This window comes from Sinocyclocheilus grahami, unplaced genomic scaffold, assembly GCF_001515645.1.
Source record: "Sinocyclocheilus grahami isolate Dianchi unplaced genomic scaffold, SAMN03320097.WGS_v1.1 scaffold899.1, whole genome shotgun sequence".
Classification (NCBI taxonomy): Eukaryota; Metazoa; Chordata; class Actinopteri; order Cypriniformes; family Cyprinidae; genus Sinocyclocheilus; species Sinocyclocheilus grahami.
The window spans coordinates 158,703-181,143 of NW_015506078.1; the positions used below are offsets into that span (position 1 = coordinate 158,703).

At 36.3% G+C, this 22,441-nt stretch overlaps 1 protein-coding gene across 1 annotated transcript; it reads right to left on the bottom strand.

Annotated features, from left to right (window-relative positions):
• Window positions 1–2,942: 2,942 nt before the first annotated feature.
• On the bottom strand, window positions 2,943–21,942 carry LOC107563938 (gastrula zinc finger protein XlCGF7.1-like). Its single transcript, XM_016248924.1, has 3 exons — window positions 21,824–21,942; window positions 20,705–20,793; window positions 2,943–3,757 (listed from the first exon to the last, which is right to left on the bottom strand). Exons 1-3 carry the CDS (start codon window positions 21,940–21,942, stop codon window positions 3,096–3,098), a joined length of 870 nt encoding a protein of 289 aa, XP_016104410.1. The 3' UTR covers window positions 2,943–3,095.
• Window positions 21,943–22,441: the final 499 nt, after the last annotated feature.

The following is a 22,441-nucleotide window of genomic DNA, read 5'->3' on the forward strand; positions in this document are numbered from 1 at the left end:
TACACTGGGCGTGACAAAGAGACCGTTGCAAATTATTGTGTCAGTACTAGGGGTGTGCAATATTGACTAAAAATAATATCTCAATATTTTCTGTGATTTTATCAATAAAGATAATTATACGATATTTTGCTGAGTGTGTTATTGTGCTGATATCTCAAGGACTACCGTGGACAGCTGACTCCTAAAGTTTTTGAAATATTATATATTTTGTGTGGTCAGTTCACATCAGTGATAGAAATGAAGCTTTTCCAATAAATTTAAATAGATTTTTACCTTTTATGGAAATTTTTACCTTTTATAAAGCAATTTTTTTCTAAAAGTGTACATCATCTTTTGAGTCAAATTCTTACATTTAATCAGGCAATTATAATAATAATACATTTAGGCTGTTACTAAACAAATGAAATCAGTATCAATAAAATTCATCTTTGCAGAAGTTGCATATGAAGTGGCATTTAGATGCATTTACACATGTTAATGCAGCTCAGAGGGACATGGGATGCTTTAACCTGCAGTTACAAATGCATGAATAATGTTTTGATATTTTAAACATGAAATGTTGAATACTGATATTTGAAATTATTTAAAAAATGAAAAGAATGTTTGGAATGTTTTTTGTTGGTGAAATACCACAGAAATAGCGCAAAAACAGCCAATATGGTGTCTAAAACGTAAGTCTCTTGATATTAACTTATTGTTTATTAAACTGTTGTATAAAATCAATATCACATTTGTAACCATGCTGATTTTTTAAAGAAAAAACGGCACTCTTCGTGTGATATTGATTAACTATGTGAATAGATATAACTATATAAATTTTCTGCCTCCTTATCTTGAAGTATGTGATCATTGTTAATGCATATTAATAGACTGAATCATGCAGTGAAAGAGTGCACTCTAAATGCGCACGCGCACTAAAGCCAGTGTTGGTCTACTCTAACCAGACTTCATCACGTCGCGTATGTGTGCCTCTGTAGGTGTGTTTTGTTTGTTTTTTGCAATATACTCGATAATGTCATGATGTCTCACGAGTTCAGTATTTGCGCTAAACCTGCGCACACAGTACATATACATATATAATATATACATTAATACATATAATAAAACTTGCTTAATAAAAGCTTTCTTTGTTTATTGTGCATTATTTTCAACATGTCACTACTTTAGTGTGGCAAAATAGAAGCACTGCCGTGCAATGTATCTGGTTGCCATGACAACCTCACTCATTTGAATATGGTACACAGAGTGTGAATTTGTAGATTTACTATAGCAAAACTAAAATGTGTTTAAAAGTGTGACTGACGCTTGTTATAGTGTCGTAAGTCACATGATAACATCAACATGGCGGATGATGTCTGGATCGCATTCATACTTAATGGGATTTGGCTGTTGAGCACATAGTCTTTTAGTGGCAGCTTCTCCACAACAACGTTACAGTTTTTCACTGGCATGTCTCTTTGACTCTAGTGCATCTTTGAGCTGTATTTAGTATAAGTAAAATACTTAAGTACTGTTAAAATCAGATACTCTAAGACTTTTACTCAAGTTGTTTTGGAATTGGTGACTTGTAACGTGTAGTGGAGTAATTTTCACTGTAAGGTATCTGTACTTTTACTCAAGTATGGTTTTTAGGTACTCTTTACACCTCTGGTGAGAGGTAAGAACTTATTGAAATGAAGTACCTACTCATTGAGAATGCGGTTTCGGACACAGCCACTGAACCTGGATCAATCAAATTAGTGAGACTGCGTGAAATTTAATTGTTGTTTATGAAACAACTTTAGTCCCGATTGATTTGTTAGGTTATTTCAAGTCAGGATGTGAAATATTCGCTTTTCTTTGCAAACTTCCTGAAACAGGCCCCTGGATTACACTAAGGCTGGTAAGGACTCTAGCCGCTGCATTTTGGACTACCTGTAGCTTGTTTATTGAAAATCTGCTACAGGCAGGTGAGTTTTTTTTTTCAGGGTTGGAGGTAAACTCCAAGAGTCCTTAGCCATCTTCAAAAAAACTACTAAAAACACATCTGTTCCATCTTTATTTGACCCTCTAACTCTAGCACTTTCTATTCTATTTTAATTCTACTTTATGTATTTATCTTTTTTGTTTATGGTAGAAGACTAGTTAGGTACGCAGGAGCTAACCCATTAAGGGCCTTATAGGCAAGTAATAATATTTTGTAACTGATACAGAACTTAACAGGTAGCCAGTGCAGAGACTGTAAAATTGGGGTAATATGATCATATTTTCTTGACCTGGTAAGGACTCTAGCCGCTGCATTTTGGACTACCTGTAGCTTGTTTATTGAAAATCTGCTACAGGCAGGTGAGTTTTTTTTTTCAGGGTTGGAGGTAAACTCCAAGAGTCCTTAGCCATCTTCAAAAAAACTACTAAAAACACATCTGTTCCATCTTTATTTGACCCTCTAACTCTAGCACTTTCTATTCTATTTTAATTCTACTTTATGTATTTATCTTTTTTGTTTAAAAACACTAGCTTTCAATTTTTTCTATTCTATCTACTTGTTTTTCTTTGTGTGTGTGTGATCTGACAGCAACAGCGTATTTTTCTGCTTGGGCGAGCGCTTTGCGGACAGTTTACCTCGTGCATGAAATCAGCCACATGACAGCAAAACACTGAGAACGCGCTACAATCCTGACGAGTCATAGCGACAGAGCGGAGGAGACAAAGCTGCGGAGAATCCGCTCGCCCGGAAGCAACCGCAACTGACTTAGATTTACAGAAAATTACCGTTGTTTTCAAAGAAATAATTTTACATGCTTATTCACAACACTTTATTAAGCTTGAAGTCACATCTCAAATGACAAGGGATCAACTTATAATATAATCAACCATATTCAAGTCCGGATTTACAACATATGCATTTTATGCATAAAATTTCACAGTGAGACAGAAGTTTTAAATCAACATATGGATTGGAGTGACTCCTCTATACAATCAAAATTAGAGAGTGTTTACTGCAACCACTAAATTTTTGAAACTGAGGAAAAGACGACTGGTGTGAAAGAAGGTCATGAAGGTGGGAAGTAAAATTTGGACAAAATGCAAAGAATTGTTTATTACACTGGTCACAATTAAAGGTGAATCTTCATGTGGGAATTAAGGGTGTCTTTACGTCTGAAACTCTTTCCACACTGACCACATGTGAACAACTTCTCTCCAGTGTGACGGTTCATGTGATACCTAAGGTTTAGTTCTGCTGTGAAACTCTTGCCACACTGATTGCAGGTGAACGGCTTATCTCCAGTGTGACTGTTCATGTGTTTTTTAAGGTTTCCTTTATGAGTGAAACCCCTTCCACACTGTTGGCAGGTGTAAGGCTGTTCTCCAGTATGAATTCTCATGTGGTTTCTAAGGCTTGCTTTTTGAACGAATCTTCTTCCACATAGTTTGCAGTTGAAAGGCTTTTCTCCAGTATGACTTTTCATGTGAGTTTTGAGGATTCCTTTTTGAACGAAACTATTTCCACACAGTATACATGTGTAAGGCTTCTCACCGGTGTGAATTCTACTGTGTCTCTCGAGGATTGCTTTTTGAATAAAACTTTTTCCACACTGAGGGCAGGTGAAAGGCTTCTCTCCAGTGTGAATTAGCTTGTGTTTGTTAAGGTTTCCTTTTCTGTTAAACTTTTTTCCACAATGTTGGTAGATTAAATAACTTCCATTTGCTCTTTTTTGTGACGTTGTTTCAGTCTTTGAGCAACTAAATGACTTTTCCACTTTCAGTAGCATCAGGTCTAAGGGAAAAAAGACAAATACAGATTAACCCCAGTTTAATGGCATAAAGCAACAAACATCAAAACAAACAACATGTTTGTTAGATACTGTACATATTAAGCTACTAAACTATGTAGTTCATTTGATTGCAACTACATCTTAATTTTAGTGGTATTAAATCTTTTCACAACATAAACCACAAATGCCAACATAATTCTCAAGATGTCTGAGAGAATGTTGTAGTCTAAGTCCTATTTGACCACAAACATTTTGTTCATGTAAATTGAGACACCTCATCAAATACAAGTATGGCGTGTCACAAGGCTCAGTATTAGGTCCTCTGCTTTTCTCCTGGTGCATCCCCTAAAAGACATTATTTCACTGTTATGCCGTGATACTCAGTTTTATATTGCTTTACAACCTGAAAAAACTTCAAGTCTCTAAGATGGCAGGATGTATTACAGTTTTTCTCAGTCGCTTAGGTGCATTTCTTAGATCAGAAATTAAATTCTCATAACTACTCCACATCAACTAGTCACTTGTGCACATCATAAAAGCAGTTTCTCATTCTTTTGAACAAGTTGTGATTGCTTTGGTACATTCATGCAATTGATTATGTACGTTTGTCTGCGATTTCCTACATTATCAGTTGCTAATGTCATGTTTCAGTCTTACCCCTCAAAACCAGTGTTAATTTTGACAGCAAATTTTGATTTGGTTTTAGTCTCGTTTTAGTCAACTAATTATCATAAGATTTTAGTCGGCTAAAATCCAATAGGTTTAGTTACAGTACATTTATTAAGCATTTCTCTAAAATTTCCAAACTCATATAGGTTTGATATTAAGGTTTTATCATGATAGACACCGATTTAACTGCAATGACATACAACATGCCTTTATGTTAAAATGACATAAAACCACTTCTCATAAAGAACAAGGCCTTCTTTTTAATGAAATAGGCTACCAATGGTTATATAGGCTAATTATGCATTCTTCATAGCAACTTGTTTACCATATTCTTCATCAAGCAGACATATTTATTTCTATAAATAAATTTAGATTAATTTTTAGGGCTACTAAAGTTTTTCAGTCAAGAGCAGTGTGTGATTTTCTGTCTTTCTGTTGTTGCTTGATTAATATCAATGACTCGGACAATAGCAACTAAATTAGCCTTTAAAACCAAATGCACAGCTGCAATGAATGCAATGCACTGATACATGTTCTCCCTACTGTTTACATTCACTTAAGACGTAATTAACTGTGTTTACGTCAATACTCGTCAAAATGGACAATTCAACACCATTTTGTGTGTAATTCTCCGTTCATGCGACGTGAAAGAGTACTTGCACGCTGTGAGAGGCGCTTTCTGTGTGTGTATGCTTCAGTGTCTGCACTCTGAAAACCTGACGACGCAAGAGAGAACTCAATTCGGTCAGATTTATCCATATGTCTGCTCTTCTCTTACTCCCACATATTAAATTTTTTTTACATTTTATGCGACGTGCAGCAAGTGTATGTTAGCTTATGTCCCGCCGGTTCATGTGTGTGCATCTAACCTCTGAACCACGCAGCAGATTCCTTCTGAATGAATCTCTTCCCAAATCGTCCCTCCCTAACATTTTCATCTCGTTTTTATTCATTGACAAAAATGTCAATAGATTTACATCATAGTTTTTGTCATTCAAAATAGTTTTAGTTAGTTATCGTGTCGTTGTTGTTGGTGAAAAAAATGTAGTTGACGAAAATTATCCGTCAATGAAATTAACACAGCTCAAAACATCTAGTCATTACTTAATTGTACAAGTCATTAAATGCAAAATGGTTGATCTAGTTGTCATAAACAACTTTTCTATATCCCAATGACGGTGTAATGTGTGTTTATTTTTTTTCTCGGACCACTAGTAAAAGTGTAATTGAATCCTATCTTTCAATCAATCTTGTTTGTGAACAATGACACAAGCACTTTACATTCTAATGGCACTGATATGTTTATTGACATAAATACTCAAAATCTTAGTTCATCTCTCAAAAGTAAGTAAGTTAAAAGGCACGTGCCCCCTCAGATTTCTAAGCCAAGTGGATTTTGAATGCAGCTTCCAAAAGACAAAAAATAGCAGAATAATATTTTCTATATTTGATACAATCACACCATCATGATTAAATCGTTTAGCGCGTCATATCAGCTTCTAAAATTCAAATCTGCGTTCGCTGGCGCGGAGCGTTTTTTACAGCACTGCGCATTAACCAATCACACGCGATGCTGTTGAGCTTATGAATGCAATGACCAATCAGAGGTGTTCAGATGAGTCATCGCTAAAATGCCGGTGTTTTCTTCACTCACTCACCGTCTGAATACCTCTTTCTGGTGAATTCTCTCGTTAGAAACAACAAACTACAGATGTGTGTATGAATCTGTAAGATACTCATTTCACAGTGTAAACAGCTTCAGTGATTTTAATGGGAGTTTATGAGAGTGCTTGAACTCTAGACTGTGAAAATATTCATTGATAATGTAAATGTTCTTTGCTCTCTTTCTGTACAATGAGAGTGTTATGATAAGTAGCCTAACTTTGAAAGTTAATATGAATAAAAACATTGTCTATGTTAAATTCACATTAAATATAAAGTCAGTCGTATTAAACCCTTAACTGTCACCGTCCCACCTGTGGGACGTTTGGCATTCTCTTTTTTTGTTTGTCCTTTTTCTCTATCAAATCTTTTAGTAATCATCATAAATTATATATAATTTGAAAGATTAGAAGCCCAAGATTCATCCTGTGAAAACCATTTTGAAATCAGACATATCGTTACCGTGGAAATGGTACTTTAAAATCTTTTGTCGGTCTCCTCCCCCTTAGTGGGCGGCATCGAGTGTCATATTACAAAATGTATTACGGTATTTTACAATAAAAACTTTTTATAATTTTGACAAAATACATATCTTCTGAGGTCTGAGTCTCAGGATTCCGTATGTGGTGGTTATTTTGAGATAGAAGTAAGATTTACAGAGAAATCTAGACATTTGTGACAGAAAAATGCATTAAAAAATTAAATGGAGTTTTGATGGCACCCGGTGGCTGTTTGTGGTATAACGCCCTAAATAAAATCTCACAGAAACCTAAATTGTTTTCATATCAACTTCAAATTTGGAACATAACTTATTTAGACACAAGGCTTTATTTATATTTTATACCAATTTTAGAGTAAAACCATTTATGTATAATATTTACTATATATAAAATCAAATAAAATTAGTATAGCGCATTTTCTTTACAGTAAATTTAAACGTCTACAACTTTTTGATACTTGAATTTTTTGAAAAAATGTCACTTTTGCTTCTTTAAAAAGAGACCAACCTTAGGTCTGTATTCCAAAGTGTTCATAAATTACAACAATTTAAGTTTGGATAGTGCACTTTATTGCCTATTTAAAAAAATGGGGGGGTGACAGTTAAGGGGAAACAGACAGGTTTTTATGTATAGTTAATAGACTACATTATTAGGCTACTTTGACCATCGCCCACTATCAACTAGCATAATCGATAAAGGTGAGAATCAAGATATTTAATGATATAGTTAATGCATTTGGGAATGTTTCGAATAAAAAGGAAAAAATAAATAAAATGAGTGCTATTTTGGCAGTGCCCATGAGCTCCTCTAGAGGGCACTCCATCCCAGACCTTTGCCAATGTTTCACGGACTCCATTTCCCATAACACCCCACACCTAGGAACTGATTGCACCCTTGTTTCCAATCAGGAGGACTATTTAAGCTGTACACAAACACTCACATTGCAAAGTCTTGTTCAGCTGTAAGCGGACTCTACTGAGTGTATTTCCATCTTTTCCTGCCTTGTTTTTGCCTTGCCTGTTTTTTGGGCCTTGGACTGTTTCTCTGGTTTTTGTGATTGTTTGCTGCCTGCCCTGACCATTGCTTGTTTCTTGGATTACCCTTTGCCTTGCCTTGGATTCTGTTGTTTGCTGGTGTTCGACCCTGCCTGTCTTGATCACGATCTGTTTTAAAGAAAGCTTGCATTTGGATCTTCTTTGTCACGCCCTGTCCGTTACACCACTTTACATACAGTTTTAACGTTATTAATATTTAATTTAGGTACACCTCTTTGATTTAGTGGTGATGAAGAGGTATTTGAGTCTTATTGATGGTGCTGTGATAGTACTTACAATTAAAAAGCTTGGGAAAAACTGGCCTATAGCAGGTAAAAATCACATATATCCCTTATACGTTATGGGTGTAACCCCATATTCTGCAGTGGTGACCATAAAAAGACAATTTCCATCAACATTTTATGCTATAAGAACAGAATACAAAATTACTCCTAGTGATTCTTCAGAAATATCATTCATGTCTGTAGAGCTGAACATTTGAATAAGAATCAAATGAGTGAGTTCAGCTTTGAGAATGAAAACCAACCTGTTTGTTCCGCAGTATCTTCATGTTTGACTCTGAACGCTTCTTCAATCTTCACATCTTCACTCTCCTCTTTAATAAACGCCATCTGTTGATGAGAATAATTATAGAAATAAAATACTAGTCCAAACTAAATCTCTGGGTGCGTCTCAATCAGCTCTAGTTCTGTACTCAACGCACTAGTAAGGGAGTCAGTGAGAGTTAATGGACTTTGTGCTCAGACCCCAGAAAAGGACCAAGTGTGAAAACACCCTTATATTCTGCATCATTTTACAGTTTTTGTCAATGTTTCTAAAAAAAAACATCCTAATTTTAGGGCTGGACAATATGACGATACATGATACAGGTGATCACCCAGATTTAGACCTACCCGTATTGTATAAAGCGTTCACAGGCAAATTTGCTTTATGTATTTCCCGGCGTCAAAATCAGGCACATATAAATGTAATTAAACACGATTGCTGGCCACATGTCAACATCTATGGATCACTTGTTCTTTGGTAACTTGTAAGGAACACTATCATGCCCATCTGCCTTTAACTTAAACTGATAATCATTTGTTTTACTCGCGTTTTCGCAGTTTCCCCTATTAAATCATACATGCAGCAGGCTATTTTGCCACTCAGTGCAGCCGAGGAGGGAAAGTGACATCAATGCATACCCTCTATACATTAAGGGGCGGTCACACTGCACTTTTCACTTTAAATTCAACTACGAGGTCATGCTGTGACGTATCGATCTGCCGTTGGTCACACGGTTTCACGTGATGCAAATTCGCAGGTCAGAGTTCACCAAGCTTGAACTTTTGGAACGCAGCGAAACTTTTCGCACAAGCTTGCGTTTCCTCTCTGCGTATGAATGGAAGTCAATGGAGCGAAAAGTGCAGTGTGACCGCCCCATTCCATTTATTCTTTGATACGAATAAATAATACGAATAAATATTTGCATGTGAAGTTTTGTGCATGCTTATTTTGCATTAATTCCCGGTTCAGACACTTCAACTGACCATTCAGTGATAATCTTCTTTCATTTTGATCATACAGGTGCATCTCAATAAATTAGAATGTCGTGGAAAAGTTAATTTATTTCAGTAATTCAACTCAAATTGTGAAACTCATGTATTAAATATATTCAATGCACACAGACTGAAGTAGTTTAAGTCTTTGGTTCTTTTAATTGTGATGATTTTTACACAATCATGGGGAATTTTTTATTGGTCTTATGAAGTATTCTAATTTGTTGAGATAGTGAATTGGTGGGTTTTTGTTAAATGTGAGCCAAAATCATCACAATTAAAAGAACCAAAGACTTAAACTACTTCAGTCTGTGTGCATTTAATTTATTTAATACACGAGTTTCACAATTTGAGTTGAATTACTGAAATAAATGAACTTTTCCACGACATTCTAATTTGAGATGCACCTGTATATGCCAACAGTCTTGCCTATTTTTTCCACAAATTTATTCAGACTCATTTATTCATATATTGTGTAATACAATGACTGACATGTAAAAGACTTATTTATATAGACTTTATATTTTCTTTGCTTTATACGGGTTTTCATAGCACAATCTGATTTATTATCTGAAAATGGCTGGGTCGTATGGGATGCAAAGGCAGCTTTTTTCACCTTTGACCACAAGATGTCGTTAGTGTGCACCGTGTTGAAAAACTTTGAGTAATGAACCTTTTTACGATACAGTTGAGGGAAAAGCCTCGGTGCTTCGCAAAAGCTTTATTTTTCCATCACTAATATTCACACATAATTTATACACACAAAAACATGATATCAGGAGTATAAAATCAAACATTTTAAAACAGAACAATACATCACGATTGTTTAAACCAATAAGCATCAAGCTGAGTCTTGATCAGCGCAGTCGGTGGAGAGCAACTGCGCTTGGCTGCGCAATCCGTGGCAAGAGTTTTTTGACATATGTCCGCATGACATCCAGTGCTTAATTTGAGCCGGATCCTGCAGGACCCTGTTCCGGAAAATGTCAGATGTTGGATTTTTGCGTTCCGTTAATTGTTTTTAAAGGGGTCCTATTATGCTTTTTCACTTTTTTAATTTTAGTCAGTGTGTAGTGTGTATGTTTGGGCATAAAAAAGATCTAGAAAGTTACAAATCTCAAAGTCCACTCCAAAGGGAGATATTTAATTTTTTTTTAAATCCCTTTTCAAGAACTACAATGAACGGCTCGTTTTGACTACAGCGTTTGTTTTCCAGGTTTTGTGATGTCTCAAAGCGGCTCATTAGAAGATCATTACAAATAATTCCCGCCTACAGAAATTCGAATGGTTGGGGGGTGGGGAGGGGCGAGGTTGTGGTTAGAACGCTTGGTTGAGTGAGCGCATCAGACGAGATGATGAAGAAGAAGTGCTGCTGCAGAGTTAGTGCATCAGACGAGACGACGAAGAAGTGCTGCTGCAGAGTTAGTGCATCAGACGAGACGACGAAGAAGTGCTGCTGCAGAGTTAGTGCATCAGACGAGACGACGAAGAAGTGCTGCTGCAGAGTTAGTGCATCAGACGAGACGACGAAGAAGTGCTGCTGCAGAGTTAGTGCATCAGACGAGACGACGAAGAAGTGCTGCTGCAGAGTTAGTGCATCAGACGAGACGACGAAGAAGTGCTGCTGCAGAGTTAGTGCATCAGACGAGACGACGAAGAAGTGCTGCTGCAGAGTTAGTGCATCAGACGAGACGACGAAGAAGTGCTGCTGCAGAGTTAGTGCATCAGACGAGACGACGAAGAAGTGCTGCTGCAGAGTTAGTGCATCAGACGAGACGACGAAGAAGTGCTGCTGCAGAGTTAGTGCATCAGACGAGACGACGAAGAAGTGCTGCTGCAGAGTTAGTGCATCAGACGAGACGACGAAGAAGAGCTGCTGCAGAGTTAGTGCATCAGACGAGATGACGAAGAAGGGTTGCTGCAGAGTTAGTGCATCAGACGAGACGATGAAGAAAAAGTGCTGCTGCAGAGTTAGTGCATCAGAGAAATCCAAGAAGAAGAAGTGCTGCAGTGCTGTAGCGGCAAATTTTCGGCATGTCTAGAACAATTCTTACAAGTACAACACGACGTAGCTGGGCGCCGCAGACATCCAACAAACGTCTTTGTTTGGGCTTCTGAAAGCGGATGATGTCAGGAAACAGTGGTTGCAATTTACTTTTAAACTCTGTTCCTGAGCATTATAAACCCAATTTGCTATTGTGTGCTGCGCATTTTACTGAGGACAGCTTCCACAACACGAGCGAGTACAGTGCCGGATTCACCAAAAGCTTTTGTTGAAAGACGGAGCAAGGGGGCGTGGCAGTACTGAAACACCGTCTAAGCTGTTTGCCAATCACAACGCACTGGGACAGCTAACCAATCACAACACATTTTGTTTTGTTTCACAACACTAGAACTAATCGAGCCGTTTGTGCCAGGCTGGGGAGAAAGCTATTGTAATAATGTAAATTATGTGAAAAATAATGTGTTTTTTGAACCACCAAGCATGAGAGCATGTTCTAGTACACCCCCAAAACAAAATCAAGACTTTGTAAAAGAGCATAATAGGACCCCTTTAAGGATCCGGCATTTGATTGTGACAGTGCCTGTGTGCATATGAGAGCCAGCGCAGGTTTATGTATTTGGAGGTTATGTATTGGTCCTCAACATATTTTTGACTGTGACCAGTCAGCTTTCTCAAGTTCAAACTCGCTCTCATTGATTGGTCCTTACTGCTTATTGTTTTATGAGCAGCAGAACGTTTTGAGAGAGTTTAATAATACCAGAAATAATTCCAAATAAAGTGAAATATTATAATGTATAAACATTACAAACACTATAAACATAGCTATACGTTAGTATAGCTCACTCCAAAACAAATCATATAAATGTAACAGTATTCAGAACAGACCAAGAATGAAATAAAAATATATAAACCTAAAGAAACCAAAACTAAGCGAAAGTACCAGGCGTTATTTGGGCTCACGTACCTCTCATTTGGCACAAATCCTAATGTTTCCATATCCGCAATGAAACTATTATTTATAATGTAGAGACTTTGTACTTATATCGACAGAAACATCCTCTTCACATGAGCAAAAATGTGCTTGGCATACAAAGTGGACCAGTTATACCACAGACTATTTAAAATGACCAGTGTAACCTGTTTTTGGTTGACTGTATTTTATTTTGATTATGAACATCATTTTTTGGTCATACAGATAAGAGTAAGACATAATTTGAAAGCACAAAGTGTTTACTGCTATTGTTGCACACTCAAAATATCAACAGAATATTTGTGATTTTAGAAAATAAAGCAAGGATGCGCGTTTAATTAAAACTGTTACTCAAGTCAGATATTTGTTGCATATTTATACCTATAGGCCTACTATGATTGAGTTTTATTTTTATGAAAACAAATTTTGTTATTTTTAATGTAGCCTTTTAATTGCTGTTTTGGATCCAACAATTATTCATTTCTAACCGGCATGCATCTCAGATTTTGCTCATCTCAAACAAGCCTACTTGTTTACTCATCTGAATTAATGAATCATTTTGTGAAACATTTGGTTCAACCGACTTTCAAAAAGCTCAGTTTCTCCATCACTACTGAATTCATATAATTCACGATATACAGAATGGGACTGTGTCGTCACAGCGGCAATGCATTCTGGGAATGTAGGTCACGGGAGCCACAGCGGAGACTGGATAATATAGTGAATGTAGACGTTTGATATTATTTAATGTTTATATTATTCTACTTAAGATCGCGTTGGAGTGGTTAAGGCTCACTTTACATAATTTGCCATAGCCCTTTGCACTGCTGGTGTGAAAAACCTGCTTTTTTTGAGGTATTTCCTGCAGACATTGATGAGGGATATACCATAGCCTAGTGTTTCTCAACCCTGGTCCTGGGCGCCCCCCAGCACCCTAATCTGACACACATGTTTCAGGTCCTGGAGCTTCTTTTAATGAGCTGATGAGTTGAATCAGGTGTGTTTGATTAGGGAGACACACAAAATGGACCAGGATTGAGAAACACTGCCATAGCTCTTCTCAGTGTCTGCATGAAATACCTCTGCTCTTGAGTAACGCTGTGTTGATACAGTAAGCGTGAATCATTCCAACGTGATCTTGAATCATATTAACATGAAATAATATAAAATGTCTAATAAATTTACTCAGATGAAAGTTAAACTGAAACTCGGTATGGTAAACAACTCAAAGAAAATGTGGCTTAGTAATTGATCTCTGTAGATTTATTATATACAGTGGTTTGCATTAAACCGTAAGCCCTCACACCACAAACAGAAGAAAGTCATATATGGAAACATTATCTTGGCATCTCTAATAGTTATAATCTTCAACTTGGTTCATTCAAGTCAATGCATTTATATAGCTTCCACAATACACATCGTTTCAAAGCAGCTTCTAGTAAGCTCTGTTCCCTCTATAATGGCTTCATTCTTTACACTGAGCAGTTTTACTGGGCAATACGACGATAAATGATCCACTGTTTGAGATCTAGCTGTGTATTCTCCCCTTTAAAATAAAAATAGCCATGGTTTTGCTTCTCTAACCGAAGTGTTTTAGCAGTTAGCCTATCAGTCATTCTTGAGACGTCGTACAAAACAGGTCCAGCAATGGTAACTGCTATTAGCTTTAAAAAATTAAAATATTTTCCATTTTAAATGTCATGAGGGATTAATAATAGAATGTATTTAACTCAATTATCACCTTCAATTTAATGTTCTCATTATTACACCAAATCTGTGTTTCTTAATGTCCTCTCACTGCATCTAAAACAGTGTGTCCACAGAGAAGGGCTTGTTTTATCAAAAGCAACACTTAATATCTCCTATCAAAGCAAGGTTGTTTTTTTTAATGACACATGCATGTTTCATACGATTTTAAAGTTGCGTCCCCACTTTTTGTCAACACCGTCAGACATTCAATAAAATGTAATAAAATCAGGGAATATCACTCTAAAGGATCCCCTCGCCACAGTTCTGTAAGGATCCACCCGCCAGCAATTGCTTTGAAATATTGTCTAACTTTAATGATCACAAATATTAATTTAGATATTTGATTATTCCGGACTCAATACTTTCAATTATCCATTCACTGGGGACCTAAAGTCTCACAAACTCGCCAGTCTGATGCTAGTCAGAGGGTGTAGGTAGACTAATACCTATTTTGCCTGCCGCCTACTGCTTGCTTATTACAAAAAGTGTAATTCACTTAGTCCTTTCCCGTACAACTTGCTAACATCGGCGATAGACAGAAATCAGAAGGTCTCCGATGACGTGCCTACTGCTCCTATCATTCACAAGCCTTCAGTTTGATCTATCCTGGTCATAGATTTGCGGTAACAAAAGCCTCCTCACAGTTTACTAGTCATAATGATTTTAGGAGAGTTCAGAATAAATCAAATATAACAATTTATTATCAGTCAGGTAAATATGTATTATGCCAATTACACAGACAATTCAAAGATATCAAATCAATACAAGACCTCAAATTCTCAAAGACGGATCTAAGAGTAAGATACATACCTGACTTTTAGTAAAATAAATATTATGAAGTGTGGACACCCTTCGCACTACGGGCTTTCTGGCTACAGAATCGCCCTGACTGATTGGAACTTTCCCTTAAATACTACCAGAACAAAGACAGAGAAATCTTTAAATCAGTTGTAAAAACATAAAAGACCTTTTGTTTGTTAGTTTCTGTGATCCAGGGTCACACCCGGCTGGAAACATTCTCACAGACCCCTAAAGGGGGACACACCCCCTCCTCAACACAACACAATTCTACAAAAGTGTTAAGTCTTTCTCACAATATAAATGACTACTTTAAAATTGAAACCAATTTACCAATCGCACAAAGACCTTTAAAATGACACTAAACATGAAGGGGAAAAACAACAGGTTCACAAGATACATGATATCTGGGATATGCATATTCTTAATGAACTTTGGGTGAAACCTTTTGGGGGAAAAGAGGGAGAGGCAGAGAGGCCAGGGGGAGAAGGGGGTCGTAAATGGGCGAGGAGAGAGCCGTTGTTTGCTGTCTTTGAAGATTTCTTCTCCAGATAAGTTTTATTGCATGGCGTCTGTTTTGAGTGAGTTCCTGAGTATTGGTTTCATGAAGAGTTAATTTCATAAGGAAATAAATTCACTCCTTTCAGTTCACCTCTGCAGAGTACATCAGTGTCAGACCGGCTCTGCTAAGTTTCATAGTTTTAGAATATTTTAAATCCTAATGTTAATATTTCCTTTGTCACAGCCATGATATGCCAACACCATCTTCCAATTTCTATTGGCTACTACATGAAAGTTTTTTTTAACTTTAACTTAACTTTTTTTTTTTTGTTAAAAAAGAGAAAAGTTGGGAGGTTGTATCAAAGCATAGCTCAGTAGCTTAGTACATATAAGATACATAAATGTAGTTTCATTTGTCTGAGTACAAGGTTTTATTTTTTCAATTTTGCACCGTTTTGTCCCACTTCTCAAGAATGACTGTAGCACTGTGTAGTGAAGCAGACGGAATAATGAATATTTGCAGCCTCTCAGACAAACCACAAAGCGATTTATTTATTTAAAGAATTTACATATTAGTCAGTTTTATTCTAAGAGCATGTAAGATGGTTTTCAAAAGAATATTAATAGTAAACGGTCGTCTTTTTCTGTGGTGATTAGCGTGTGTTTACACTGTGTGCTCCTGAGCGTGTCCTAAAACACAGCGGAGGTAGACTCGTTTAGATTTGTGTTGATTTCTTTAAATGATTAAAACACAAATCTTTCTTCTGCCGAACCACAGCAGACGCGGAGCAGCCTTATGGCGTCATAGCCCCACTCCAAAATAAAAATCCCACTCCCACACTGAAATAATCACAGAAATGAACATAGAGAAGACATACTCATTTGATAAGAACAAATTGATTTCAGGGATGGATCAAAATTCTCAAAGCTATCAAAACCACAGAGCTTTTTCAGATCTAAATGCAAGCAAGTATGAACTAACAGAGCTTTTTCATTACACAATGCATTTATTGTTCAGTCATTCTTTCATCTACATAAGCAATGTTATGTTTCGCGAAGAATGTTTTATACATTTTTTATTTTGCAGGTTGTTGTAAAAGAAGCACTTGTCAGTGGCCAGTGGATGTCTCCAAACCATTTAGAGGAGGCACTTTTTAGACATGCATGCTTTTAGATGAGTGTGGCAACCATATCTGCATAGCCCACACATATTCTGCATCTCTTACCGCAAATGAGCTCTGACTCTCTCACACTTAACAACATGAAAAATAGATCTGGTTCTTGTACAAAGTGATTTTGCTTCTTTTTTTTCTAAAGCAATGTAAGTTAAAACTTTTGAGGGTAGTATAAATAATAACAAATCAAATTAAATAACATCAAAATCAGTGTTATTGACACATCCAAGCCTGGAATAATTCAATTCAATTCAAGTTTATTTGTATAGCGCTTTTCACGATGCAAATCGTTGCAAAGCAGCTTTACAGAAAACTAAGTTTCTATAATATATTTAGTAGTAGCTTATCAGTGGTGACTGTGTCAAATTGATGTACATATGGCAGAAATGTACGGTAAAATTCGATAAAACCATAAGATGAACACTATTAACGGCATTGATTATATGTTGCAATCAAAATTGTAGCAAAATTTGGTAGTTTGTTGTTTCAGGGTTACATCATCTGAGGTCCTCTGAAGGGTCGGCATCATCTCTTCTCAGGTGTTCGGTCCTCTCAGGTCTTTGTAAGGGCTGGAATAATCCAAGAACAGCTTTGCATTTATCAAGTCCTCCTGGGACGTTCGTACTCACGAGTTGACAAGTCGTAATTACGACGTCAGGTGCGTTCAAGTCAGTTTAGTCGGCACAAGATAGCAGTGTACCTTCTTTTAATAAAAATACAACAAGGGTCTGTTAACTCTGCTTATAGAAAATGAAGAGCAAAGAATTCACATCAAATGTGTTTTGCATTTTTTATATTTTTAAAAAGTAATTTATGAAGCCAGTTTAATCTGTATCGCATAAAAACTTGTTATTAATTGTTATATTACAATCCTGCCACATTCAAAAAGCTTGTTTTTTTGTAAATAAAAAGCCTGACAATGCCACTGCTTAATACCTATAAGTATTGTGATTTATGTTTTACTTTGGCAATCTTTATAGGACAACTAAACTATCAATTTAAACAAAAATTTACCGTCGATTTGAGAAAGGGGTAAGGATTTTTTTTGCGGGGGGGGGGGGGCAAAAATAAATATTTGCATGCAAGACTGAAAGTAAACAACATCCTTCAGATTACATGTTCTCTGATTGAAAAGAGAAATAAAATCAAGGTTTGATCATATTTCTATGTTGATTTCAATGTTAAATAAGTGGTTTAATTTAAGTTGAAGAAATGTTGATTTTTTATAACCATCTTGATCTATTTTTCATCATTGAAATAACATTTCAGGGTGCAAACCTGATGAAAAATCGATGTTAAATTTCAACATTGATTCAGTGATAATTTGGTTGATGCATTAACATTGATTCAGGGTTGATTCAATGTGTTACTGCATGATGATTGAAATTGCGCAAATGGCCTTTAACAATGAAATAAACTGCGAAAAGATTTTCTAAAACATCAGGGTTAAAATGGTTCAAAACGCCAAATGAGAGTAGACTGGGGTGTCAAACTCAATTACTGGAGGGCCGGAGCCCTGCAGAGTTTAGATTCAACCCTAATTAAACACACCTGATCGAACTAATCAAGTCCTCCAGGATTATTTGAAAACTACATGGTATGTGTGTTGGAACAAAACTCTTGTCAGGATTTCGTAAAAGGCATAACCTAACCCTAACTACAGCTGTTTTGAAAGTCTTTAATGATTTATTGGAGTCCCTAGATGAAAAACGCCACTGTGCATGTCTTTTTATTGATTTGACTAAAGCTTTTGACAGTGGACCATGAGATTATGTTAAACAGACTGAAATGTGTTGGTTTATCAGATAATGCAGTTTTGTGGTTTAATGTTCATTTAAAAGGAAGTACACAATGTCTGCAGGTTGAAGGCTGCAAATCAGATTTATTGGATGTGGTTAAGGGTGTTCCTCAAGGTTCTGTATTGGGGCCATTATTATTTACTATATACATAAGTTGTCTTGATGTTAACATTGACAAAGCAAGTTTTCATTTTTATGCAGACGATAGTTATTTATTGTTCTGTACAAAACAAGAAGCCCTGAGTGATTTGCAGACCGTCTTTGATATTATTCAAGCAAGGTTTTATACTCTAAAGTTGGTCTTAAATGTTGAGAAAACAAAATTGAAGTTATCAAATTCTACATCAATGTCAGACAGTTTGATTGCCCTCCAGACATTGCAAGGAAATTTGATTAGTGTCCGAGTATAAATATCTGGCATTATAATCAATAACACATTAAATTTTGGCTAACATATTAATTATTTGAGACAAAAAATTAAGGAAGAATATAGGGTTTTATTTTAGAAAAGTCTTGTTTTTCATTTAATGCAAGGAAGAAACTTGTGTCTGTGATGTTCTTACCAATTCTTGATTATGGGGATGTAGTGCACAACATACACCGTCTTATCTTCTTTCCTCTTTAGATGCCGTGTATCATGGTGCCTTAAGGTTTATTACTGATTGTAAAAATGTAACATCATTGTACATTATACAGTAGAGTTGGTTGGTCCACTCTTGCTGTTCGAAGGAAAATGCATTGGTACCTAATGATATATATAAGGCAATTTTGGGGTTTTACCACAGTATCTCTGTTGTTTGATTCAACAAAAAACAGTTGGTAATTATTCACTGCGTTCACAAATGTATTATAATCTCAATGTACCTTCTGTTAGAACTAAACTAGGTACTATGGCTTTTAAATATACTGCCGCTTCGGACTGGAATTTTCTTCAAATTAATTTAAGGTTAAATCAATGGGTACCTTTTAGATATTTTAAAACACTTTTGCGTGGTTTGGAGAAAGACTTGGTGATCTGCAAATGTTTCCAATGGCTGTATCTTTTGCGAGTGTTTTTTCCCCATAGTATTTTATTGTGTATTGTATGTTACGGTTTGTTATGTATTTGTAAATTTGGGCCACCTATCTTGGCCAGGACACTCCTGCAAAAGAGATTTTAATCTCAGCGAGTTTTCTTTCCTGGTTAAATTTAGGCTGCTGTTTCTTTAAGACCTCATGCACGGATCTAACATATACTGTTACACAAGTTTTGTTTCTCAAATGTTTACATTCACTTAATAGCCTATATACCGACAATGTTTAGTATAAATCGACTGTTTACGTGAATGCTCATCAAGATGGGCATTTTGACACAATAAGGTGCAACACAACTTCATTTTGCAGTTGCACACTCTCAGACGCAGCTCTATGTGCACGAGAGCCGCAAGTAGAGCTTGGTTGACAGGCGATCTGACCAATCATAATCTGGCCGAATCAGCCATTTTGTCCGACAAACAAATCAGATAGGAGAGTAGATTTAACTTAAGTTCGGTGGACTTAAACTTGAAAAGTTGTGTATATTGACGTCTTTCCACGGTTGAAATAAAATACGATCTGTTGATGTTGCACTTTAAGTAAATATGAAAAGACGAGCGGTTCACGTGCCGCTTGAACTGAAGCAATACATCAATCTGTCACGACACATTAAAGAGCCACAAAATGGTATTTATTGTTTGAATTTCTTTAAAAAAATGACTAAATTTGAAAGCTGAGACTCTTTTTCCTTGTTTCCTCTTTGCTCCGCGATCAGTGTTGGCAGTAACTAGTTACTGTAATAATATTACTTTTTCCAGTAACTAGTAGTGTAACTAATTACTAATAAGATTTCAGTAATAATATTACAGTTACCATCCATAAAACAGCTAGTGACTCAGTTACTTTTGATGCCTCAACCCCTAATGATTTGAAATCCAATAATTCCTAGATTTATTTTCATAATTTTAAAGACTGAAGACGCTGTTTGCCCGTCATCCTGCGCCGCAGTCACAATATTTATATTCATAAAGGATCAATTAAGTTAGCGTTATCTTACATTAATTTAATGTTTTAACATTTTTAATTGTCATGCTTTAAGAAATTAAACGAACTCAATTGATTATTTCATTGCCAAATGTTCATGAAGTTATTTAACTTAACATTAACTTGTTCAGACATTTAAGTTATTTAATAAGATTTCATACATCAAATTAACTTATATAATTACAAAACTTTATGAATATAAATTTTTTTATAAATGATCATTTGAAGTTAAGGTTAACTTAACGTTACATGATTAACATATATTTCAAAGGAAAGTCAGTAAAGCAAAAGAAAGATGTCAGGAAAGAAAAACAGTACTCAAAGGAGAAGTTAAAGGAGGCAGTTGAGGAAATAAAGGCAGGAGCAAGTTTAAGGGCAAGAGCAAAAAAAATGTGGCATTCCCCACACCACTCTACAAGACTATAAAACAATTAATATGTCCACAATCCTCGTCCTAATTCGGCCCTGACACCTGGAGAGGAAGAGGCTCTCCTTTCCTTTATATTCTGGATGGCAGACCATGGCTTCCCAGTGACAAGATCCCTTGTCAAAGTTCTGGCTGTTGGGAGAGAGTGGCATTAAGAAGAGTGGCAGAACCGGGACCACCAATGTAAATCTGGAGAAGGGGCCAAGTGTTGTGTGGTGGTCCAGGTTTAAGTATGGAGTTGTGCAGGCCAGTAAGTATTATTGGGCAAGTATAAAATATCATACTTGGAGTACTATTGATTCTTAGAAAGAGGGAATCAGTGTCTTTTTTTTTTTTTATCCAGACCAAGACCAAGAATCCAAGGCTTTCTCAGGTAGCAAAGGTCCAAGATGCAGAGGACCTTAATGCTGCCCTTATTAAAGAAAAGGCTATGAGAAGCACACATCCTTGGGATGAAACCGACATGGACCTGGCTTGTAAGTTGCTTGATTAAAAAAGTTCTTTAAACTAAAATGTTCACATTTGCCTCTATGTATTTTATGGTTGTTATTAGGGATGTTCATTTCGGTTAATTTTCCCGACCGTCAACCGCCGCTCATTATTCAAATATTAACTGATAAGATTCGAATATTAAATTAGCATAGAATAAAAATAGAATGAATGAGTGTCAGACCCATTAAATATGCAAAAAAAAAATCACGGGTTTATTTTAACGTGCAAACAGCAGAATACAGAACAGATCGACAACAGAACCTGGATTCACACATTGTCAGATTTTCACGCACCTGCAGCATTTCTGACAAAAGAGAAAGTAATCAAATAAATAGGCCTATACTAAATATTTTTCTCTTAAATAAATTAACACGACAAAACAAAGACACAATGAATCCTTCTGAAGCTTTGAAGAAACGGCAGTTTGTTTCATCAGACTAAGTTCGTCAAATTAAAATAGCAGGCCTACCTCAATCCACAAATTGTCTAGTTTTTATATTTTTTAAAAGTAACATGTCTACGTGCTGAGGGGATAGTCTGGAGCGCAGCCTGTTGACAGTTAGCCCCGCAGCAGAAAACACCCTCTCAGAAGGCAGAAGTCCCGGGAATGCAGAGATAACGCCTCGCTAGAGTGGCCAGTCTCGGGAAGCTCCGTTCATTTACTTTCCACCAGTCAAGAGGATTAATATCCAAAGAGGGCGGATTGTCTCTCATATAGATGTCCACCTCTGCTTCTGGATCATCAGTGGCTTGTTGAGGGGTGCTGTAGTCTTCTCCCAGGAGCAACATCATGGCATTACTCTGGCTGGGTTGTATAACTCCAGCTTGGGCACGACACCGCTTTTCTCATCTCCTCCCGTACTGGCCATTTCCAAAGCAGCACACATTTCAGTAAATTTTGTTTTTGTTTTTGCGGCCCTTGTTTTTATCTTAACCCTACTGTTAGACCTGAAAAACTAAAAAGCAATTTATTTAATTCGAATGCCTGTCGTTATTTTTTATTTGTGCTATCATTATTAATTTCTTTATTTGTTCTTATTTTATTACTGACTGCTTACTTGTCATTTTTTATTCAATACAAAGTTTGAAATCTCGTGCTACTGCACCAAAATTACCCCACTGTAAAATAAAAAAAAACACTAAGTGAGCAAAAATGTGTGAGATGGCTAGTTATAATGGTAATTAAATAATGTTTACATATGAATAAAAGCCTACATTAAAATCTGTCATATAAATTGGTCTCTTCATTAGAAATTAGCCTACTGATTGCCTCCATTGATGGACAAAA

Coding starts and splice junctions, on each gene's coding strand:
- LOC107563938 (XM_016248924.1), bottom strand. CDS start 21,942: ATGTTGCTCCTGGGAGAAGACTACAGCACCCCTCAACAAGCCACTGAT. Junction 20,794..21,823: donor GATATTAATCCTCTTGACTG/GTGGAAAGTAAA, acceptor CTCTCCCAACAG/CCAGAACTTTGACAAGGGAT. Junction 3,758..20,704: donor GAGCCTCTTCCTCTCCAGGT/GTCAGGGCCGAA, acceptor TTTTTCCCTTAG/ACCTGATGCTACTGAAAGTG.